Raw genomic sequence first — 19540 nt, forward strand, 5'->3', positions numbered from 1 at the left:
GCTACGACACAAAGCGGAGTTCATTAAAATGGTGTGACACACACCTAGCCGTGGATTATCCTGCTTATAGCATGGTCACCTGTCAGCCTTGACAAGTTAAAGCTGTCATTGATGTTTTCAGTACAAAATTAAGTTATTATTTGATATACGGGTCGTTAGATCTATAATTCTGTCCACTCTAAATCATACACAGAGATAAAGTAGTGCGACAGGATTACATTTATTTGAACGAATTATAATAAATAGTTATTAGAGAGAGAGAGAGAGAGAGAGAGAGAGAGAGAGAGAGAGATTGTGCATGTGTGAATTACCTGTGTCTGAACTGTGTCTCTACTAACAATGAAGCTGTGAGTTTAACTGTATGTTACTATGGTTACAGATGTTTATAGGCAGTGCATTGATTTAGTATGGTGATTAAACTGACTGGAACTACCTGTAGTATATATGGTTTTAACGCACACGTTCTGGCCAATCAGAAACGAGTCCTACGGTCCTAGACGCTTGTGTTGAGCGTTTTTAGACTTATCTCTGTTAAATGGTGTTTCAGGTAATTTTATCAACTAGGGATGTCAGATTTCACCAAAGCTGTAAGCCCAACCACATCTCTAGACCTGAAACTAGCCCAAATCATACGGTCAGTGGAAAAAGAGAGACACATTTAGACAGTTTTTGGAAATGTATCAGATTTAACTCAGATCTTGGCGTTCGTTGAGTATTTTTAAATTAATCAGTCCTGGAAAACTTCATTAACTGTAATGTCTGCTGCTCCTCCCCGAAGCATGGGGCAGCATGATTCCTGCCCCGATGGGCCCGGAAGAATATACACTCTTAGGACAAAAGATTTGTTCTAGAACACTAAGAATATAAGCTTGTGGAAAAACAAACAAACATTGATTTTACCCATGCTACCCTTCAGATTCCTATGATGGAACCCTTGAAGGTTCTATGTATAACCCTACAACTGTCTGGGTTCCACATAGAACCCTTTTAAGAAAGCTACATACCCTCAACAATCCAAAGACCACTTGAGAAACACTTGATGTGCTCTTTTTTTTCTAAGAGTGTAGAGTATATCTTTTTAATCTGTTCTTTCTTATCTATAGCATGCAGCAACACGTCGGGCTCTGTGTTCTCCGTTACAGATCTGAGTCCCGGTCTGGCCGCTCTGACGGTCGGCTGTGACTCTGGTGACCTGGGTTCTCTATCCCGAGTGCAGCTCTTGCTCCTGGAAAGAGGAACATCTGAGGGTCTGGAACCCCTGCCAGATCTAGAATGGAACAGTCCGATAGAGGAGAGAGGAGACTATGAACCTGGGCTTCAAGTCTGGAGCTTGGGCATTCCCCAACATTATCAGTGCACAGGTAAAGAGCGTATCATATAGCCTGCTGTGAAACACCTGCCTGGTGCAGGGGTGGATATGGGACACTGATAGACACTAGTGTGTGTGTGTGTGTGTGTGTGTGTGTGTGTGTGTGTGTGTTTTGGCGTGTGCCTGCGCGCACACAGAGCGCTCTTTTTTCCATGCGTTTTTTTTTGTTGTTGTGCGTAATTACAGATGGACACGTTCAACCCACGCTATCTCTGCTCTTTATCTGATCACAGATTGCTGTGTTTGTGTTCAGGACAAACAACAACTTGATTGCCTTTTAATAAAACTCAAAAAAAAAAAAAAAAAAAAAAAGAAAAAAAAGCAAGTGGAACAAAAGAAAGGGGGGAAAAAACCCCAGGAGAGAACCGTTGGCGCAAGCAGCATGAGCATGTTGGAAAAAGAAAAAAAAAAAGGGAAGGGGAAATCTGAACACTAATTGACAGGTGGGTCGGTCGTTGGTTGTCCTTGAGCCGTAATTTCTTTACGGTGTGTGTCTGGGTGTGAGCGCGTGATCCTGACCCCATCGGCGCTGGCTTTGAACTCATGCCGGCGTGCTTCTCATCTGCTCTCGAACGCGCGCAAGAGGGGCCCTTAACCGAATCCACGCAGCCATAAATGTTACATCGAGCCATCAGTTGTCTGAAAACACACACTTTTATGGAGTTATGAAGTAGTTATATTAATCGAGATGAAAGAGCTCCGGCTTATGATTAACCTTGAAAAAAAAACCTCGGTTCGTCCACATGCCGAGTTGTGTGGATGGATCCTGAGACGTCCCTATTGTACATTGTTCACGCATCCTCAGATAAAGACACTACAAAGGAGGAAAGGAGCAGCTGCGGCAGATTGGAGCTCGTTCTGATCTTCGGGTTGGAAGTGTGACACGGTGTTAATGTGTCGCTAAAATCTGGCACAAACACAAACATGTACACGCGCGCACGGAGGGAACGCAAGGAGGCCCTGGTCCTTTCAAGGAGTGTTTGCGTTGGGGCGTGTGTGTGTGTGTGTGTGTGTGTGTGTGTGTGTGCACCTGGCACGCTACAGGTAGACAGGTGCTGCTGTGGGTTTGTGTAGCTGCAATTCTATCAGTATTTGCAGAAGGATTATGGAACTCCAGCCATGACGAATACATGGCATTACTCGCTCTGGCACGTGCCTTACTTGTTCTCGTGCTCTTTTCAGTGCATTAAGCCGTGTCCTCATTGTGTTTTTTTTACTGTAAGGGCCTGCTTTCCTGTTTGAAATGTGTGTGTGTGTGTGTGTGTGTGTGTGCAGATCCCTATGCACAGGTGAGCAGCAGTGTGTCACTAAGTGTGAGGCACTTTCCACTCGGCCAAGTGGACATCACAAGTGGAACTCCGGGGGTAGGCTTTACACACACACACACACACACACACACACACACACACACACAAGAGAGGTGAGGAATCTATTTGTAAACACAACTTTATGACCCAAAGCTAACTGATTGTGAGTGAATGGGGATTTCTGGATGCTGTTGGGCGGCAGGTGTGTGTGTGTGTGTGTGTGTGTGTGTGTGAGGTTAATCAGTCATTGGTGGAAGGGGAGGGCACAACGGTGAGGCCACCATATACAATCTCCAGGAGGTTAAACTTTGGAATTGTAGTATCCACCAAACTCCATAACTCCACTCTGGAGTAAAAGGTTTAATTCCTTGTTTGTTTGTTTGTTTGTTTTTGCGTTGTAGAGATTTAGGAAGAGGGGAAAGGGCATGGCTCTGAGGCGAAACGGTAGCAACAAGTGGTATGATCCGGAGCACCTGCAGGTGCACGGGTGTATTAAAGGCGTTATTGATCTTTCTCTATTAAGTCTTTGAGAATTTAGCTGGAGAAATGAGCGGCCTGTGGGCCTCTGTCGCGATGGAGGTTCCCGGGGGCTCATTATCCAGGGAGCTGCTTCATGCAGAGATGCCATTGTGCTGAACAGATCACACACACACACACACACACACACACACCCACACACACACCTCATGATCATTAAACGTGATCCATCATAAACATTAACATTATGTATATTTTTGTGTGTGTTTGCATGAAAAGTTTAGCGATGCTGAAGACATCTCGAGATCTTCCTCCTGGTCTCTCAGTTGTGCGTCGAGAGAAACCACGCCCTGGGAGGAAGAAGGTGCATGTGCTGATGTCTTAAAGCTTTACATAAAAGTAGAACTCACTACAATTCCTGTTTTTTTTTTGTTTTGTTTTTTTTTGGGGGGCAGGGGGGGTTGTTTTTGTTTTTTACCTAATGGTCCTAATGGTCCTGAACCTAATGGTCAACTTTTCTCCTGAATGCTCGGGCCATTAATATCACCATTTTTTTTTTTTTTAAATATTTGAGACATGACGAAGAAAAATCAGTGCTGTAGAATTCTGGATTCTGATTGGTCGGAAGGTGTTGATGCTTTTTCTTTAACAGCAGCGACGTTACCGTTTCTATAGCAACAACTTGCACAGCGACTTGCACGCTGGTGAATTCTTGGAAAACACCGAGCGGAGTTATTATTACCAGCCTGTGGATCACTGTCCTCTAACAGCATGTAACATTATTTGCCAACAATTAGCCTACATTTTTTTCATTTAAAAAAAAAATCATCACGTCATGCATTTTTCTCCATTTTATGCTTATGTCACTGCGACTATAAACAGTCGTTCCTTCACTTTCTCTTGAAACGGTGCATATTTGTATTAAAAATGCGTGCCATCTGTGTTCATTAATACGCGACGACACCAAAATAACTCCACACTGTGCGTTTGTTTTGTTTGAGTTGAGCGTGCGCTTTCGGCATAAAACTCGACCCAGAATGTGAGAAATGTGCCGGGGTCTCTACTACAAACGCTCCACGTCAGGAGACCACACAGGAAAGGATGTCGCATATTTGGAAGAAGTTTAGCTCGTATTAGCAGTAACAATGACCGACTGAGGAAACAAACGCTTTGTTACAATTCTACACCCGGCCCATTAGGATATTACAAACACAACCCTGCTGCTAAGAAGGAAAAGTTCGGGCACCTTTCCCATTATCGACTAGTTTACTCATACAGCGATGTCTGGACAAATGTTTTTACACCTAGAAACAATCAGAATGACTTACCCCTGACCCTGTTTGGAGTTCTGGAGACTTGAGATCTTTTTTAATGGCTAAAAAAAAAAAAACATGTATAACCCCTTAAAGGGGCAGTTCATTGATGTTACTCAAAAAGCATATCACCGAGTAACTGCTATGAATTATTTAGTAGCTGCTAGCAAAGTGTAGACAGTAAATCTAAAGATGTTTGAGTGCAAAAGTGTAACTTATGTCTTTGACTTCTGGGTAAAAAAGAAATGGGAGGGGGAAAAAATAATTAAAAAATACCTTTATTGTACAATTTAAAAAAAAAAAAATCTTTACTCCCAGGTTCTAAAGTTAGCATCCCCACTGACACGCTCTAGTTAATTTGCATGAAAGCGTTTTATTCCTCTTTAACCACAGCAAGTTTCCCAAGAAGGACTATTTACTTATTAATGAAAGAAAGAAAGAAAGACGTGTACTTTTTATCCATTTACAGTTACGTTTAACGTTGTCGAACGTCCACTAAACAAGTCATTTCCAGCTTTAGACAGTCGCCTCATCACCGGCCTCACTTTTTGTCTCTCGTAAGACAAAAATGACGTTACTGCGAAACCACAACGCGTAAACAACTCTGTCCTGAAGATGCTGGGACAAAATAAAAGAACGTTACAGCTTTACCTCTGTCTGTTACAAAGCACTGACGCTGGAGACTCCTTCCACAAATGTTAAATGAACGCCTCCTTCGCCATATCAACGACTACAGGGATTGTTTTGAATCAATTTATGCGGAGCATCCATCGTGTCCATAGTAACAGCGCAATCACTATATATATATATATATATATATATATATATATATATATATATATATATATATATAGTGATTGTGCTGTTACTATGGAAACGATAACGTATTAGAAAGCGCATTAATACTGTAGTCAGAGCTGCTGTTATAGAAAATGAATCAACCCCCTCAGACCAATGAGATTCAAGAGTTCAACAGTGATGTGGTATAAATAAGACAATCAGCTGATCAGAATTTAGTGTAGTTGAGTAGTTGTAGGAAAATAGTCTATGATGGAAATGTGTGCTGCAATTATTGGGTGACATTAAAATAAAAATGATTTGTGAGTCTTCAGACCAATCAGGATTGAGAATCAAACCGTGGTGTAACATCCACTAATGTTTACCTGTCCTCCATCCTTTCTGAACAAGTGCGTGCGTGTTAGTGAAATGTAGTGGATCTGCTGGATCCGCTTTCATTTAAAAAGCCATCCTCGGTGATGTTGTGGATGGCGATGGAGCAGTTCCTCACCTGTAGCCGTGTGTCTCTTCTCAGTGTCAGTGTTTGGTGTCTCTCTGCCTCCGGTACACTTAAGCCCCATAATCCTCCCTGAGAGCAAACTGCCCAGCGCCAGCTCCCTCTCCTCTTGTGTGGCCGTGTCACGTATATAAATGAAAAGAACGGCTCTGAGGCGGCGTGTGCGGTTCCGTGCAAGAACGTCTGGACCTCTGTTTTACAGTTTATCTACAAAACAGAATCCAGTGTTCCATTAATGCAGTTTTAAGCAGTACAGCTATTGAATCAGCGGGCATTTTTATTCTCAAGGTGAAAAGTTTGCCTCCATGTTGACATGCTCTAGATCATTTATTTGAAAATGCAAGCGATAGATAGATAGATAGATAGATAGATGATATACTCTATATAACAAAATATCAAAATGTTTATTTCACTGATGTTGTTATTGTCCTCTTGCATCATCTGAAGCTGTTAAGCTCCGCCCACTTTACCATGTCATATATCCCTAAAAAAGCATGTTTCCTGATATACATGTCAGTTTACGTGTCATCGTGATATACACTTCAATTCTCTTTATAAACCTTATGAACATTACTTGATATCATGGAAACATTCAATCACACGGAGCGTCTTTCCCAAAACCAGAAAAAAAAAAAAACGTGAAATTTTCCATATTCCTTCCTGTCCCAAATTATACAGATAAAATGCGGATAATTGTCGGATTTGTGATAGATTTCATACTGAGAAACTGCATAATGACGGTGCGTTGCGTTTTCCTGATTAAACAATAAAGATATTATTTCCAAAAACGAATTTAGGTACAAGTCGTTCGCTTGAGATCGTCTATCCCAGGGAGCATGGGGGACAAGGCGGGGTACACCCTGGACAGGGTGCCAATCCATCACAGGGCACAATCACATACACACTCACACACCCATTCATACACTACGGACACTTTAGACACACCAATCAGCCTACCATGCATGTCTTTGGACTGGGGGAGGAAACCGGAGTACCCGGAGGAAACCCCCGCAGCACGGGGAGAACATGCAAACTCCACACACACAGGGCCACGGTGGGAATCAAACCCCCGACCCTGGAGGTGTGAGGCGAACGTGCTAACCACTAAGCCACCATGCGCCCAAATATCAGATATTTCATTCATAAATTCAGAAACATACACAGTTTCGTTATTTGTAATAATAAAGGTGGGGGGGGGGGGGGGGATGAAATCAGATTAAATGACCTTTTTAGAGTGAGGGTGTGCAAACTTTTTCACTCAGCAGTACCTGAGACACGCGAAGACCACTTACTTTCTTCCCCTCTTGCTAATGTCTCCGTCTCTCATTTGTCTCTGTGACATTTTCATTTCATCGTTTTTGTGTGTGTGTGTGTGTGTGATTTTTTTTTTTTTTTTTAAGTTTACACACACTCCAAGGCTTTCCTCCACTTGACTCTTGTGTAACCTGGATACGAAGTGAAGTGGAGGCAGGCATCAGTCACCGTGCTGCCGGTTAAATGTCCCATGTAGCTCACACACACACATTTATCTCCATTAGACAGCCCGTTTTTGCACATCTACAAAGCATGATCTACACTCAGCCAAGCAGAGACACAAGGACACACAGGACAGCTTAGCAGTTTTAACACTTTAGCTTCACCCTGTGTCGTTGGGGTGACGTTAACATGTCGGAAATGTGTCATGGACGATCACCGTAATCACGGTCATGATGTATTATTATATACGATATATAATGTATTTATTGTAGGTCTAGTAGATGGTGTAACACGTTAGCACTGTAGGCTTTGGCTGCATTATAAAGGGTGTCTCATCACTTTTATCATAACGTACAATATATACTCACTATCGGACGACTAGTGATTTTTAGCTTGTTATAAATAAGCAATAATGCGATCTGTGTTGTGCTGTTATAGGAAAATAATCAACAATGCCAACATGGCGTATTGCAGCGGAGTCACCGTTTCTACCCTATTTGATGATTTTTCTTAGAACAGCACATCGCAAAGTGTTTTATCCGTCTTATACTTATTCACACGTATTATGTTTTATTTACTAAACAGTAGTGACGTGTCATCATTTTTATCTGTCTATCGTTACATTTAATTTCGTAGAATCTCCGCGCTTACGTAAACCCTGACCCTAACCCTAACCCGAGTGTCCACTGTACAAGTCCCTGTATAAGTTGTTACTATAGAAACGATAGCGTATCAGAACAAGCGCATTCATATAAGCCTGGGATTTGCAGCTGCACTACAGTCAGAGCTGCTGTGATAGAAAATGAATCAACACCTTCTGACCAATCACAGTCCAGTATTCAACATATCAGAAATGTATTTATTCTATGTGGCCATGTTATGATGGGTTTCATAAAGTATATGTCATGACATCCAGCAGCTTCAACGACATGCTTATGACATGATTATATCAGGGTTCAACTAAAACGTTGCTACTTATACTTCCTACGAGCTTAATTTATTATCTTTTCTTTCTGCAGTTACGGCGCAATCAGGAGGAAGTGACGTCATGAGCGACGCCGATCTCCACCCGAGCGCACAGCCAACCGGTGAGTGATGTTCTTCTATGAACCTTACAGTGAGACGTCCAATAAGGCGTTAATGTAAACGTAAACGTCTTTTCTTTCCACCAAACCTTTTACGAGCCAAGCTGTATCTACAACAGTAAAAAAAAAAAAAAAAAAAAAAGAGTAGCAGCTTTCTTTTGTCCCAAATAACAACCCAAGACAAAAAAAAAAGCTGGAATCAGGGAGGTGATTATCGCTAAACAGAGGTGCACTGCGTGAAAGAGATGTCACCGACGTCACCTTGGAGATGTGTGTGTGTGTGTGTGTGTGTGTGTGTGTGTGCACGTTTTGGCACAATGACCCTTCTGGAGTCCAAAGACGTGGTCACTCACAGGGTCAGTGTGGGGCCACGGTGGGGTCACACCAGCAACCACTGGGTTTTGAAGATGCCCCATAACAGTGGACATGAGATTACTGGGTCCTGCTGAGAGGAGGATGAGTGTGTGTGTGTGTGTGTGTGTGTGTGTGTGTGTCCGTATTATCACTGGTGCAAACATTATTATGGAAACCAAGACACATACGGAAGTGCACATACTCTAAACCGACGACTCAATCTGTGACCGAGATCCTAAGTAATTCTGAGTTTTAAAACAAAACCTCGAATACATAGTACCTCACAGACGTAATATTAAAGCAATAAAATAATCTATGTATGAAAATTATTTGTTTGTTTTGTAAATATTTGCATTATTTTTAACGCATGAAAAAAAAAACCTCTTTACTATCATTTAAAAAAAGCTACGATTTATGATGGATTTTCAATGTTGAAACCAAACCATGTCCTCTTGCTATCTGAAATAGTCTAATATGACTGACATTAGCTAAATTTATCTAGCCAGGTAGCTAACTGCAATGAAACTAGCTAGCTAGCTAATCTTTCACAACTAGAAACGAGTGGGATTTCAGTATCTTTATTTGTGTCGTCATTTTCTCAGTGATTGATAGATTTTAACAGCATTTCCTTAAAAAGATACCGAAACAATCTCAATTTGCTTCATCACAAACAGTAGCTAACTTATCTAGCATGCTGGATGCTAGTAAACTAGCCAGTTAACTTGTCTCTCACAAGTCAACACGAGAGGAATTTCAGCATTCGAGTTTTGATTTTCGGGCAGCCGAAATATTATATTAACATACCCATGACAGCCAAGATTTGGTTCATATGGTTCAATAAAATTGTTAAATAAGCTGGCTAGCTAACTGTTAGCAAAATAGCTAGCTAACCTACTATCCATCCATCCATCCATCCTCAAGCGCTTATCCGTAATCGGGTCGCGGGGGTAGCAGCTCCAGCAAGGGACCCCAAACTTCCCTTTCCCGAGCCACATTAACCAGCTCTGACTGGGGGATCCTGAGGCGTTCCCAGGCCAGTGTGGAAATATAGTCTCTCCACCTAGTCCTGGGTCTTCCCCGAGGTCTCCTCCCAGCTGGACGTGCCTGGAACACCTCCCTAGGGAGGCGCCCAGGGGGAATCCTTACCAGGTGCCCGAACCACCTCAACTGGCTCCTTTCAACGCAAAGGAGCAGCGGCTCTACTCTGAGTTCCTCTCGGATAGCCGAGCTCCTCACCCTATCTCTAAGGGAGAACCCAGCCACCCTCCTGAGAAAACCCATTTCGGCCGCTTGTACCCGCGATCTAGTTCTTTCAGTCACTACCCAACCTTCATGACCATAGGTGAAGGTAGGAATGAAAATTGCCCGGTAGATCGAGAGTTTTGCCTTCCGGCTCAGCCCTCTTTTCGTACCGTACAACGGTACGGTAAAGCGATTGCAATACCGCTCCCGCTGCTCCGATTCTCCGGCCTCGATTCTCCTAACCTACTAATTTGTTGCAAATTTGAACAATGTATAGGAATTCAGAGTCTCAAATCTGCTTCATCTCACTGATTAACTTTCTCACTTATTAACAGCAGACAAACCTTAAAAGTACACAACAAAACAACCACATTTTGGTTAATCACTAACATTAGCTGAGTTAGCTAGCTAGTTTATCTCGGGCCAATGTGAGTGGGAGGGTCTCGGTTTGCAAAGCTGAAGTGTGAGTGATTTATTTATTTATTTTAACAGCAACTAAATCTTCAAAACACACCGCAACAGTTTCAATTGGCCACATTAGCTAATGTGAGCGATGAAGCAAATTGACACTGTTTGCGGTGTGTTTTTAAGGTTTAGTTGCAAATTTAGTCAAGCAAGTAAACATTTAGTCAAGCAAGCAAAAATGAGTTTAGTTGCAGGTTTAGTCAAGCAAATTTGAATGATTGTGGTATATTTGTAAGGTTTGGCTGTTGGAAAAACTAGTTGGGCAGCTTACGGCTAGTAACCTAGCTAGCTAACTTCATTGCTACAGGTAGATACAGAAGGAATTTCAGTAGTGCAGCTGCAAACCACACGTTTGTAATAATGCGTTCGTTTCCATACGAACAGCTTACATAGGGACGTGGATGGTGGACGCACCACATAATAAAAAAAACAAACATGTTTAATCTTTGATATGGTGAAGTTTTGTTTTTTTTGTAAGGATCTGTTTGCTTAACATTTATAGAAGGAGTCTCCAGTGTCAGTGCTTTGTAACAGCCAGAGATAAAGCTCCTGAAGTATGACGTAACTTACGTCTTCAGGACTGAGGAGTTTATACTGTGTGACTTCTTGGTAAAAAGACAAGAAATGGTTTGTTTTTTAACTTATTAACTCTATGAGAGACTAAAAGAGAGATTGGTGAGGGAACGACTATAACATAAGTGCTATAAGATGAGTGAAAACATGTGACATCTTGACATGTGTCTAAAAATTATTGTAGTTTTTATGAAATATATTGTTAGAAAGAATACTGAGATTTGAAACTACGACGCACTTCTGTGAGCTCTCGGGCCGGCCTTTTGTGCTCTGGCCTCATCCCGAATGCATTGCTGCCCTAATCCCTACTCGCAACGGTTTGGCTACTGTTGCTGTTCTCCCTTCACCTTGCCTCGAGTCTCTTCCCCTGTTGTCTTTAGCATTCAGCTGTAACTGAAGATGTCACCGAGGCCTATGAATGTCACTCACGGTCCAGAGCTGACAAAGGCGCACTAAGCTGGACTGACCCTTCGGGATTGTTCCGGAAGACACCGGGCCACTGTGAGAGCAGATTAGGGGCGTGAATGAGTGAGACGGAGAAGGAGAGATTAGTCATGTTCGGGACACCATTTCGTCATTTCATTTCACCACTCACCCCCACCACACCACCATACCTCCAATCTAGGACCACACACTGCCACTGTGGCCGTGCCGCCATTGTCTCTGCATTTAAAGAGGGGGGAAAAAAACAGTTGTGAAAAGGATCAGCGGCTATTGTCTGGTGGAAAATCCTCCATCGTTTGGACAGCGCTAAAATCCGGATACCGGCGCTTTGATTGGCACTTGACAGCACCAGCAGAAAAGGATGATGTGTTGGGAAACGGGAATCCGAAAGGGACAATCGTAGCAATGAATAATTATCGAGGAGGGATTTTCTTTTTCTTCCTCCAGCACTCCCGGCTATTCTTCAGGCTCTGGGTGGCAGGAGCGACCGGCTGATTGGGTCATCGCCGCTCATCCTTTTCTCAAACACACAAAGAAAAGAGATACACGGCTGACCTTCTTGCTTCACTCTGCTCGACTGGTGGTGGGGATTTCCACCCAAGAAAGCAAGCAGTGTGTGTGTGTGTGTGTGTGTGTGTGTGTGTGTGTGTGTGCTTTGCCCTTGGTGGCCTCGAAATCTCAGAGGGTTAGATGGAGGATTTGACTCTGCCACTCTCAGCCAAATCCAACTATCTTCCTCTTTCAGACAGACTGGTTGGTATGGTAACCTGGTGTGTGTGTGTGTGTATGTGTGTGTGTGTGTGTGTGTTTAGGATGGTTTCTAAGCAGTTCGATGCCTTGTCTCCAGCTTTGACCATTCACTAATCAGTGTTGTGCACTAGAGGATTAGGTTGTGTTAGAACTGTAGATAGGACCGGGCTGAATGCAATCAGCTGGCCTCATAAAAAAATAATAAAATAAAAGCACACACACACACACACACACACACACACACACACACACACACACACACACACACACATAATTTGCTTGAAGGGGTCCAGACACCAAACATTCTCTGTATTCTCTGAATTGTATTTTCAAGTCTGGTCTTTAAAACGTCAGAAACTGATTAAGATACTATACACTGTTCCTATTTGACCTGAAGATCTTCACCTAATAATAAGAAAAAATAAGAATAATAATGATAACACGTGCATAGAATTAGTGAATACAGCAGTTGTTGGACTACCTTATCAGCTTAGTGATGCTTTATATAGTACATCGTATACAGTAATATGTAAGAAAATATTTCTAAAAGAACAGACTCATCAGTGTTCAGTATCAAGTGCGTCCATTTATCTATAAACTGCACCAGTAGAGGAGAATTTTGCTATTTTACTAATAATAAATGTCTCTGAGATCTAAGACTTATTTTGCATAATGTTTAATCGCTCGTTGTCATGTCTCATTTGCTATATCAAAAAAATATATATTTATATATCATCAGGACATTGGCAGTATGGGACGTATAAACTTTTCCAGAGAAGAATTACAGAGACATCAGAGGAGCAGAGGAGCGTAACTGAGTCCTGACCGCGAGCTCGGCCATGAAAGAACAGTTGCTTAATGAGTCATGCCTCTGTCCATTACACGTCCGAATATTTACATAGAGAAACGATGACAATCGACGACATTTCGAATGAAAGCAGCAACGGGACATCACTCGGGTTAATGTGGTGGAACGTAGAGGCAGGACTGAAGGAGATATCAAGGGCTTGGGCTTTAATGACTTCAGTGACTATAAACAGAGCACAACGTAAAAAAAAAAAAAAGAGACAAGTGAGTTTTATATTGAAGAGAGTAATAATAATCAAATTGAAAGATTTTGGGGTGAAAACAAACCAAACCTGTCTTTCTAAATCAGCTTTTCATCCAAAATCGCAAGTACCGGCACTGTGTAAAAGATTTCATCTCTTAAGGATTCGGAGGTGAAAAAAACAAAGAAATGTGTAGCTCTATTTTATTTGATATGTAACTCTGTTTTACTCTATAACTCTATCTTATAATATATATTATATACAGGCATTACAACCACCTGCATAATATTGTTTAGGTCCTCCTTGTCATGGACTCCACAAGAGCTCTGAAGGTGTGCTGTGGTATCTGGCTCCAAGACGTTAGCAGCAGATCCTTTAAGTCCTGTAAGTTGCGAGGTGAGGCCTCCATGGATCAGACTTGTTTGTCCAGAACATCCCACAGACGCTCGATCGGTTTGAGATCTGGGGAATTTGGAGACCGAGTCAACACCTTGAACTCTTTGTCATGTTCCTCAGACCGTTCCTGAACAGTTTTTGCAGTGTGTCAGAGAGCATTATCCTGCTGAAAGAGCCCACTGGTATTAGAGCATACTGTTGGCATGAAGGTGTGTACTTGGTCTGCAACAATGTTTAGGTAGGTGGTACGTGTCAAAGTAACGTCCACGTGAATGCCAGGACCCAAGGTTTCCCAGAAGAACATTGTCCAGAGCATCACTCTGCCTCCGGGGGCTTCCCATAGTGCATCCTGGTGCCATCTCTTCCCCAGGTAAGCGACGCACACGCACGCACCCGACCTCCACATGATGTAAAAGAAAACGTGATTCATCAGACCAGGCCACCTTCTTCCATTGCTCCATGGTCCAGTTCTGATGCGCACGTGCCCATTGTAGGTCTTTCACCGGTGGACAGGGGTCAGCATGGGCACTCTGACCAGTCCGTAGTTACGCAGCCCCATACGCAGCAAGCTGTGACGCACTGTGTGTTCCGACACCTTTCTAACATAGCGAGCATGAACTTTTTCAGCAATATGTGCTACAGTAGCTCTTCCGTGGGATCGGACCAGACGGGTTAACCTTCGCTCCCAACGATGACCAGTCCACCAGTTGTCCTTCCTTGGACCACCTTTGGTAGGTACTACCCACTGCACACCTGGGACACCCCACAAGACCTGCTGTTTTGGAGATGCTCTGACCCAGTCGACTAGACATCACAGTTTGACCCTTGTCAAAGTCACTCAGATCCTTACGCTTGCCCATTTTTCAGGAATTTGTTTTACCATCCTGAAGTGGAATATTTTCCCATAACGTCACATGCCCAAAGTATTTTATTCCTCATATCCCACAGCAATTCACCAACTATTACAATTTTTTAAAATCTATTCATAGTCACATTATAGCAGCCACATGTACCATTAGTTAGTTAGTTACATTTATAGATACCTATTCACACTCACATTATAGCAGCTACATGTACCGTAGGCTTAAACAATCGTTCTGTCACCAGCCTCACTATTTCACCTTGTCAGGTTACTGATAAAGCTTTACTTAAAAGTGACAGGGCAGAAACCGGCATGACTTTGGAGTAAATCAGAATGCCATTGAGACATCAGACAAAAAACTGCTCTATATTCGCAATATGTTAAATACATCATTTTCTAACTCAGTAGCACCGAGGTCCTGGTGGAACATTGCTTCATTTCCCCGTATGCTCTTTTGCATCACGTGGCTTGTGAAAGTGAAAGTAGTGTGTAAAATGAAAGGCCAGAATCTTCAATGAGTCTGAACAATAGAACACAAGAAGCTCACTCTTTGTGTTTTAAAAGCAGGAGGTGTTTTGTGAAGACATTTCGATGAGTAATCTTGTGCCAACTTGTGGGCCGCTAGCAAATGGACAGACATGTGAAGCTTTTTGGGAGGGGTAGTTACAGGAACAGGGTAAACTGGGATGGAGGCGTGAAACACGGGAAAGGAATGACTTGATTCTGAGCGGTGAGAGGGAGGATAGAAGAAACTGGTGGAAAATTAATCAAGTGTAAATAAATTCTCGAAGGTGGTACAGATATTGCATTATTCTAACCCAAACATTGACATTTTTCATTTCCAAGGTTGAACTCTAAATAAATTCAGAAATCTGCTTTACTCTATTAGCTCAGGGTGTGCTCTTATAGGAAAATATTAAACGAAGGGTGGTGTGATGAAGCAAATTTACTGGTACCACCCTGAAGTTTATTCATTTTCTGTAAAGGCATCTCACACAATACTACATTAATTATCCACTGAGTAAAATTTTGTATTAATTCAAGAACATCATGTATTTTTTTAAACCCATTCTCTTCAAGTTAAGACGTAAACATAAATGGCTTGTTTTGACACTGGAGACTCCTTCCATGCCAACATTCACACCTGTTTCTTAATCCGTTTATGTGGAGCATCCGCCGTATGAGTCCCTGTGAATTAGCTGTTACTATAGAAATGACTACGCATTAGAATTAGAGGCCATTCATATAAACCTGTGGTTTGTAGCTGCACTAGAGACTAGATATTAGAGCGACTGTTATAGAACACCTTCTGACCAATCAGAATGCAGAATTCAAGAGATATGTGTTTAAATAAAACATTTTATCATGCGTCATTTATGCAATTTAGAGCCCAGAGTGACTGAAGGAACCTCACAAAAAGCGGCTTGTCCAGGAAAGCGAGAGCGACCTGTTACAGGAGTGCGCAGGGGCCCGAACCAAATCAAAGACAGGAGGAGGAGGCATCACAGGAAGATGCTGGGAGAGAAGGGAGAAGAGCGGAAGAGCAAAGCACTGCAAATTTACACCAGACTGCGAGACGGAAACAAGCCGACTGAGCCCAGCAAGCCGAAAAGCTGTTCCAGGTTTGAGGACTGTGAGTAAAAAGATGCTAACATGGCTAACGCTTGGAGAAAACCAGTACTAGGTTTCATTGAAAAATTTGAACACTATCACAAGCTGTGACGCAATGTAGAAGGCAGACGACATGAGCAATTAGTTAGCAATTGATGTTAAGTGTAACTACAGTGTCATAGGAAGTCTTTTCTTAGTAAAGTATCAACACATCTGAGGAAAATTTTGATATTCTCAAATGTTTTCTTTTCTTCTTGTCACTGTCTGTATCAAATAAGTAACAGCTATGCACGAGCTACTAACTTGTTAGTCATTATCTAGCTAATGTTAGGCATCCACAGTTGCTTGGCGACACTGTTCTCCTGATTATACTACTTGATTTGAGAGTTTGTTCCATTTGGATTCATTGGAAGTTTTGAAATCTAAGAATACTACATGTCCCCTCATCTGCAACAGAAATTTAGATTGACTTCTAGTGCAAAAGTTATGGTTACGGTAATGATAACGATAATGACGCCGTTTTGTTAGGACTCATAGCATTATATACGGTATTACTGACAATGTCTACAGAGCACACTGGATTATTTTTCCAACTGCTTATAGAGGTTAAATTACAAGTAGTAGGAAATGGGTATTTTTGAACAATAATGATATGTACAAATTTAAAACCAAACAAGTAATTATATAAATATAGCTGGAAAAGGTACTGTACCTGTACTGTACACTGATTTGCCAAAGCTTGCTTCTTTATTAAAAACAACACATTGTACTTAAAAAAAATATATATATATATTTATACTTACGCAGCCCTTCCATTATATCCCCCCCCCCCCCCCATGTACACAAACCTTCTATGGTCAAAGAACCTACCTACAGCCAGAAGTTCATCCAGTGATATCCTGCTAATCCACATTAGTGTTAGCAAAGACTGTCATGAAATAATTTTTAAGCTCACTCTGCAATTTAGCTGCTTGAAAGCAAAGTTATAAGACTGTAAACGTACAAAATTTGCCTCATACTGATTCGTGAAAATGACCAAGAGTGCTTGCGCTCTTATATATACTTGATTCGTCATCTGAAGCCGACTATTCAAACTATTCAAACTTAGCAACATCGCTAATTCTGCGTCCAGCTTCAGTAATAAATCACTCCATCTTGGTAAACCACCCAGCTGAAAAAAACTATAGTAACCTCCACAGCATTTGTAATGGTTTTAATGGTTATAATGGGAATTGTATTGGTTTTAATGGAAACTGTAATGGTCCACGTGGGTGTCTACTGGTAATTTGTTGCCTTCTGTTGGTGGAAACCATTAAGGACCAATAATGGTAATGGTTGTAATGGGTAGCTGACGGTTTGTAATGGGATTTGTAGTGGAATTTCTGTGATAGTTTCTATTGCTTTTTGGGGTTTTTTTTTTTTTTTTAGCAGGGCTCTGCCAATGTTTATTCTGCTTTTACTGAATTTCTTGTCGCTATGCTGTTGCTATGCTAGGTGTTTTTCTCTAACTACAGACTGGGGGGGGGGGGGGGCACAGACAGACTGAAGAGGTGTTGTGGGAGTGTCTATAAAAAAAAAAAGCCCAAGTATAAAACAGGTTTTCTCAACTACACAATACATCCATGCTGAGGTTATGGCTTAAACCATTATTTTTATTATGTTGTACATATTTTCCAGGTTATTTGTAATAGTACCAATTTTTTTAATTTAAAAAAATGGCTTCTGCACATGTAATTAGCTGTCAAATATAAATATATATATATATATATATATATATATATATATATATATATATATATATATAAAGATATTACACCTATTACACCAATTCAAAATCCCACCAGTGTAATCACACACCTTCTGTGCCATTGTTTATCTTCGATCCTGCAGCTTTGCACTTGATTTTTTTTTTCTTTTTTAATTAGCTATGCTCTGAAGTGGTGTCCTACCCTCTTTTTTCCCATTTTTTTCAAGGGTCTGACTGGTTAGCGGTGTTGTGCGGTGTGTCCCTCTCTGAGTCCCCCACCCCATCTCTCTTTTTTTGTGTGAGTGGGCACAGAGGAGAGCGTTTAGTGAAGGTCAAGGTGAAGGGGTGGGGCGAGGTCAGTGGAGGTAACATGGTGGGGGGGGGCGGGCGGGGGGTGTTTGGGCGTTCTTGTGTGAACGCTGGGGCACGGTAACAAAAGGCTTGATTGGACAGGTTCTCTTCAGCCCCTTAATCAAGCGAGAGAGGAGGAAGCATGCAGCTGTCGCTCACATGAAGAAGAGTGGCACTTCTTTGTGGGATTTTACTTGAATAGCCATTTATGTGATTTTCTCGGCAGAACAATTTGAATTGTCTACGCTTGGTGTAAATTCGTGCCGAGGTCACTTTATGCAACTGTCCCAACTCTCTCTGTGTGTGTGTGTGTGTGTGTGTGCGTGTGTGTGTGTGTGTGTGTGTGTCTATCGGACCGCTCTGACACTCGCAAATGTGGCCCCTCATTAGGCACTGAAAGGCCCTAATTGGACTTAATTGGCACAGCGTCTTTCAATAATAGCGAACAAAAAATGCAACACAGAAATAACAAGGGTCTCAGAATAGAATGTCCTCATCTTCCCTCTCGTTCCGTGACCTCTACCTGCGGTAGGTACTTAAAAAAACTAAACAAATCCACCCTCAAGGACCTCGGCGTCCAGGATTTAATTTGGAAAAAAAAAAAAACTTCTTTCTTCTGCATTTCCCCTTCTTTTCACTTTCGTAACCGTTTTTCCTACATTACCCATGATGCCGTCCTACTTGCCAGTAGAGTGATGGAGTGCATCATCTCTACCGAAAGAAAGCGATGCAGCAGCGCTTTAGTCTTTTAGCTCTCTCACGTCCTAATCTGTACACTCTGCGCACACAGATCTGCTTCACGGCACCGCGCTCGTCGTCTCGTAGACCGAAAGCTAACCCTTTGCCGTAGCTCAGTGTCGTAAAGCTGCATTCCATTCTGGGACTTTGGCTGATTGTGTGTGGGTTATGGTAGAACGTGACTCACAGCAAGAGTGTGTGTACATGAGCTTCCTGCCATGACTCAGACACAACGAGCGAGCGAGAGAGAGAGAGAGAGAGAGAGAGAGAGAGAGAGAGAGTGCAGATCTTGATGAATGTCAGTGATGATTGGGAACACCTGGTAGACTGCCCCACCCTCACACACACACACACACACACACACACACACACACACACACTGATGTGCATGCAGTGTGTGGGTAGAAAGCTTGCAGCTCAGTTGTTTGCTCTCCTGTTGTCACATCGATTCAAAGCTGGAAAGTTGAATATGTGTGTTTTAGTGTACAGTGCCTTTATGTGAGTTGTGTTTGCTGAGTTTTTACGGACAGTGTGTGTGTGTGTGTGTGTGTGTGTGTGTGTGTGTGTGTGTGTTTACCATCAGAACAGAATGACTGGGTAAACAAACAAGCCTGGCTATTGACGAGCGTCAGGCATA

At 42.2% G+C, this 19540-nt stretch overlaps 1 protein-coding gene across 1 annotated transcript in view; it reads left to right on the top strand.

Moving 5' to 3' along the window:
* The window catches only part of LOC128623149 (uncharacterized), a 48766-nt gene that overhangs the window by 10926 nt on the left and 18300 nt on the right, over nucleotides 1-19540 (top strand). The window contains exons 5-9 of the mRNA XM_053650036.1: nucleotides 1143-1361; nucleotides 2645-2733; nucleotides 3433-3517; nucleotides 8256-8324; nucleotides 15844-16089. Coding sequence (XP_053506011.1) covers nucleotides 1143-1361; nucleotides 2645-2733; nucleotides 3433-3517; nucleotides 8256-8324; nucleotides 15844-16089 — 708 coding nt within the window. The remainder of the gene's footprint in view (nucleotides 1-1142; nucleotides 1362-2644; nucleotides 2734-3432; nucleotides 3518-8255; nucleotides 8325-15843; nucleotides 16090-19540) is intronic.

Source organism: Ictalurus furcatus, chromosome 19, assembly GCF_023375685.1.
Source record: "Ictalurus furcatus strain D&B chromosome 19, Billie_1.0, whole genome shotgun sequence".
In the NCBI taxonomy this organism is placed as follows: Eukaryota; Metazoa; Chordata; class Actinopteri; order Siluriformes; family Ictaluridae; genus Ictalurus; species Ictalurus furcatus.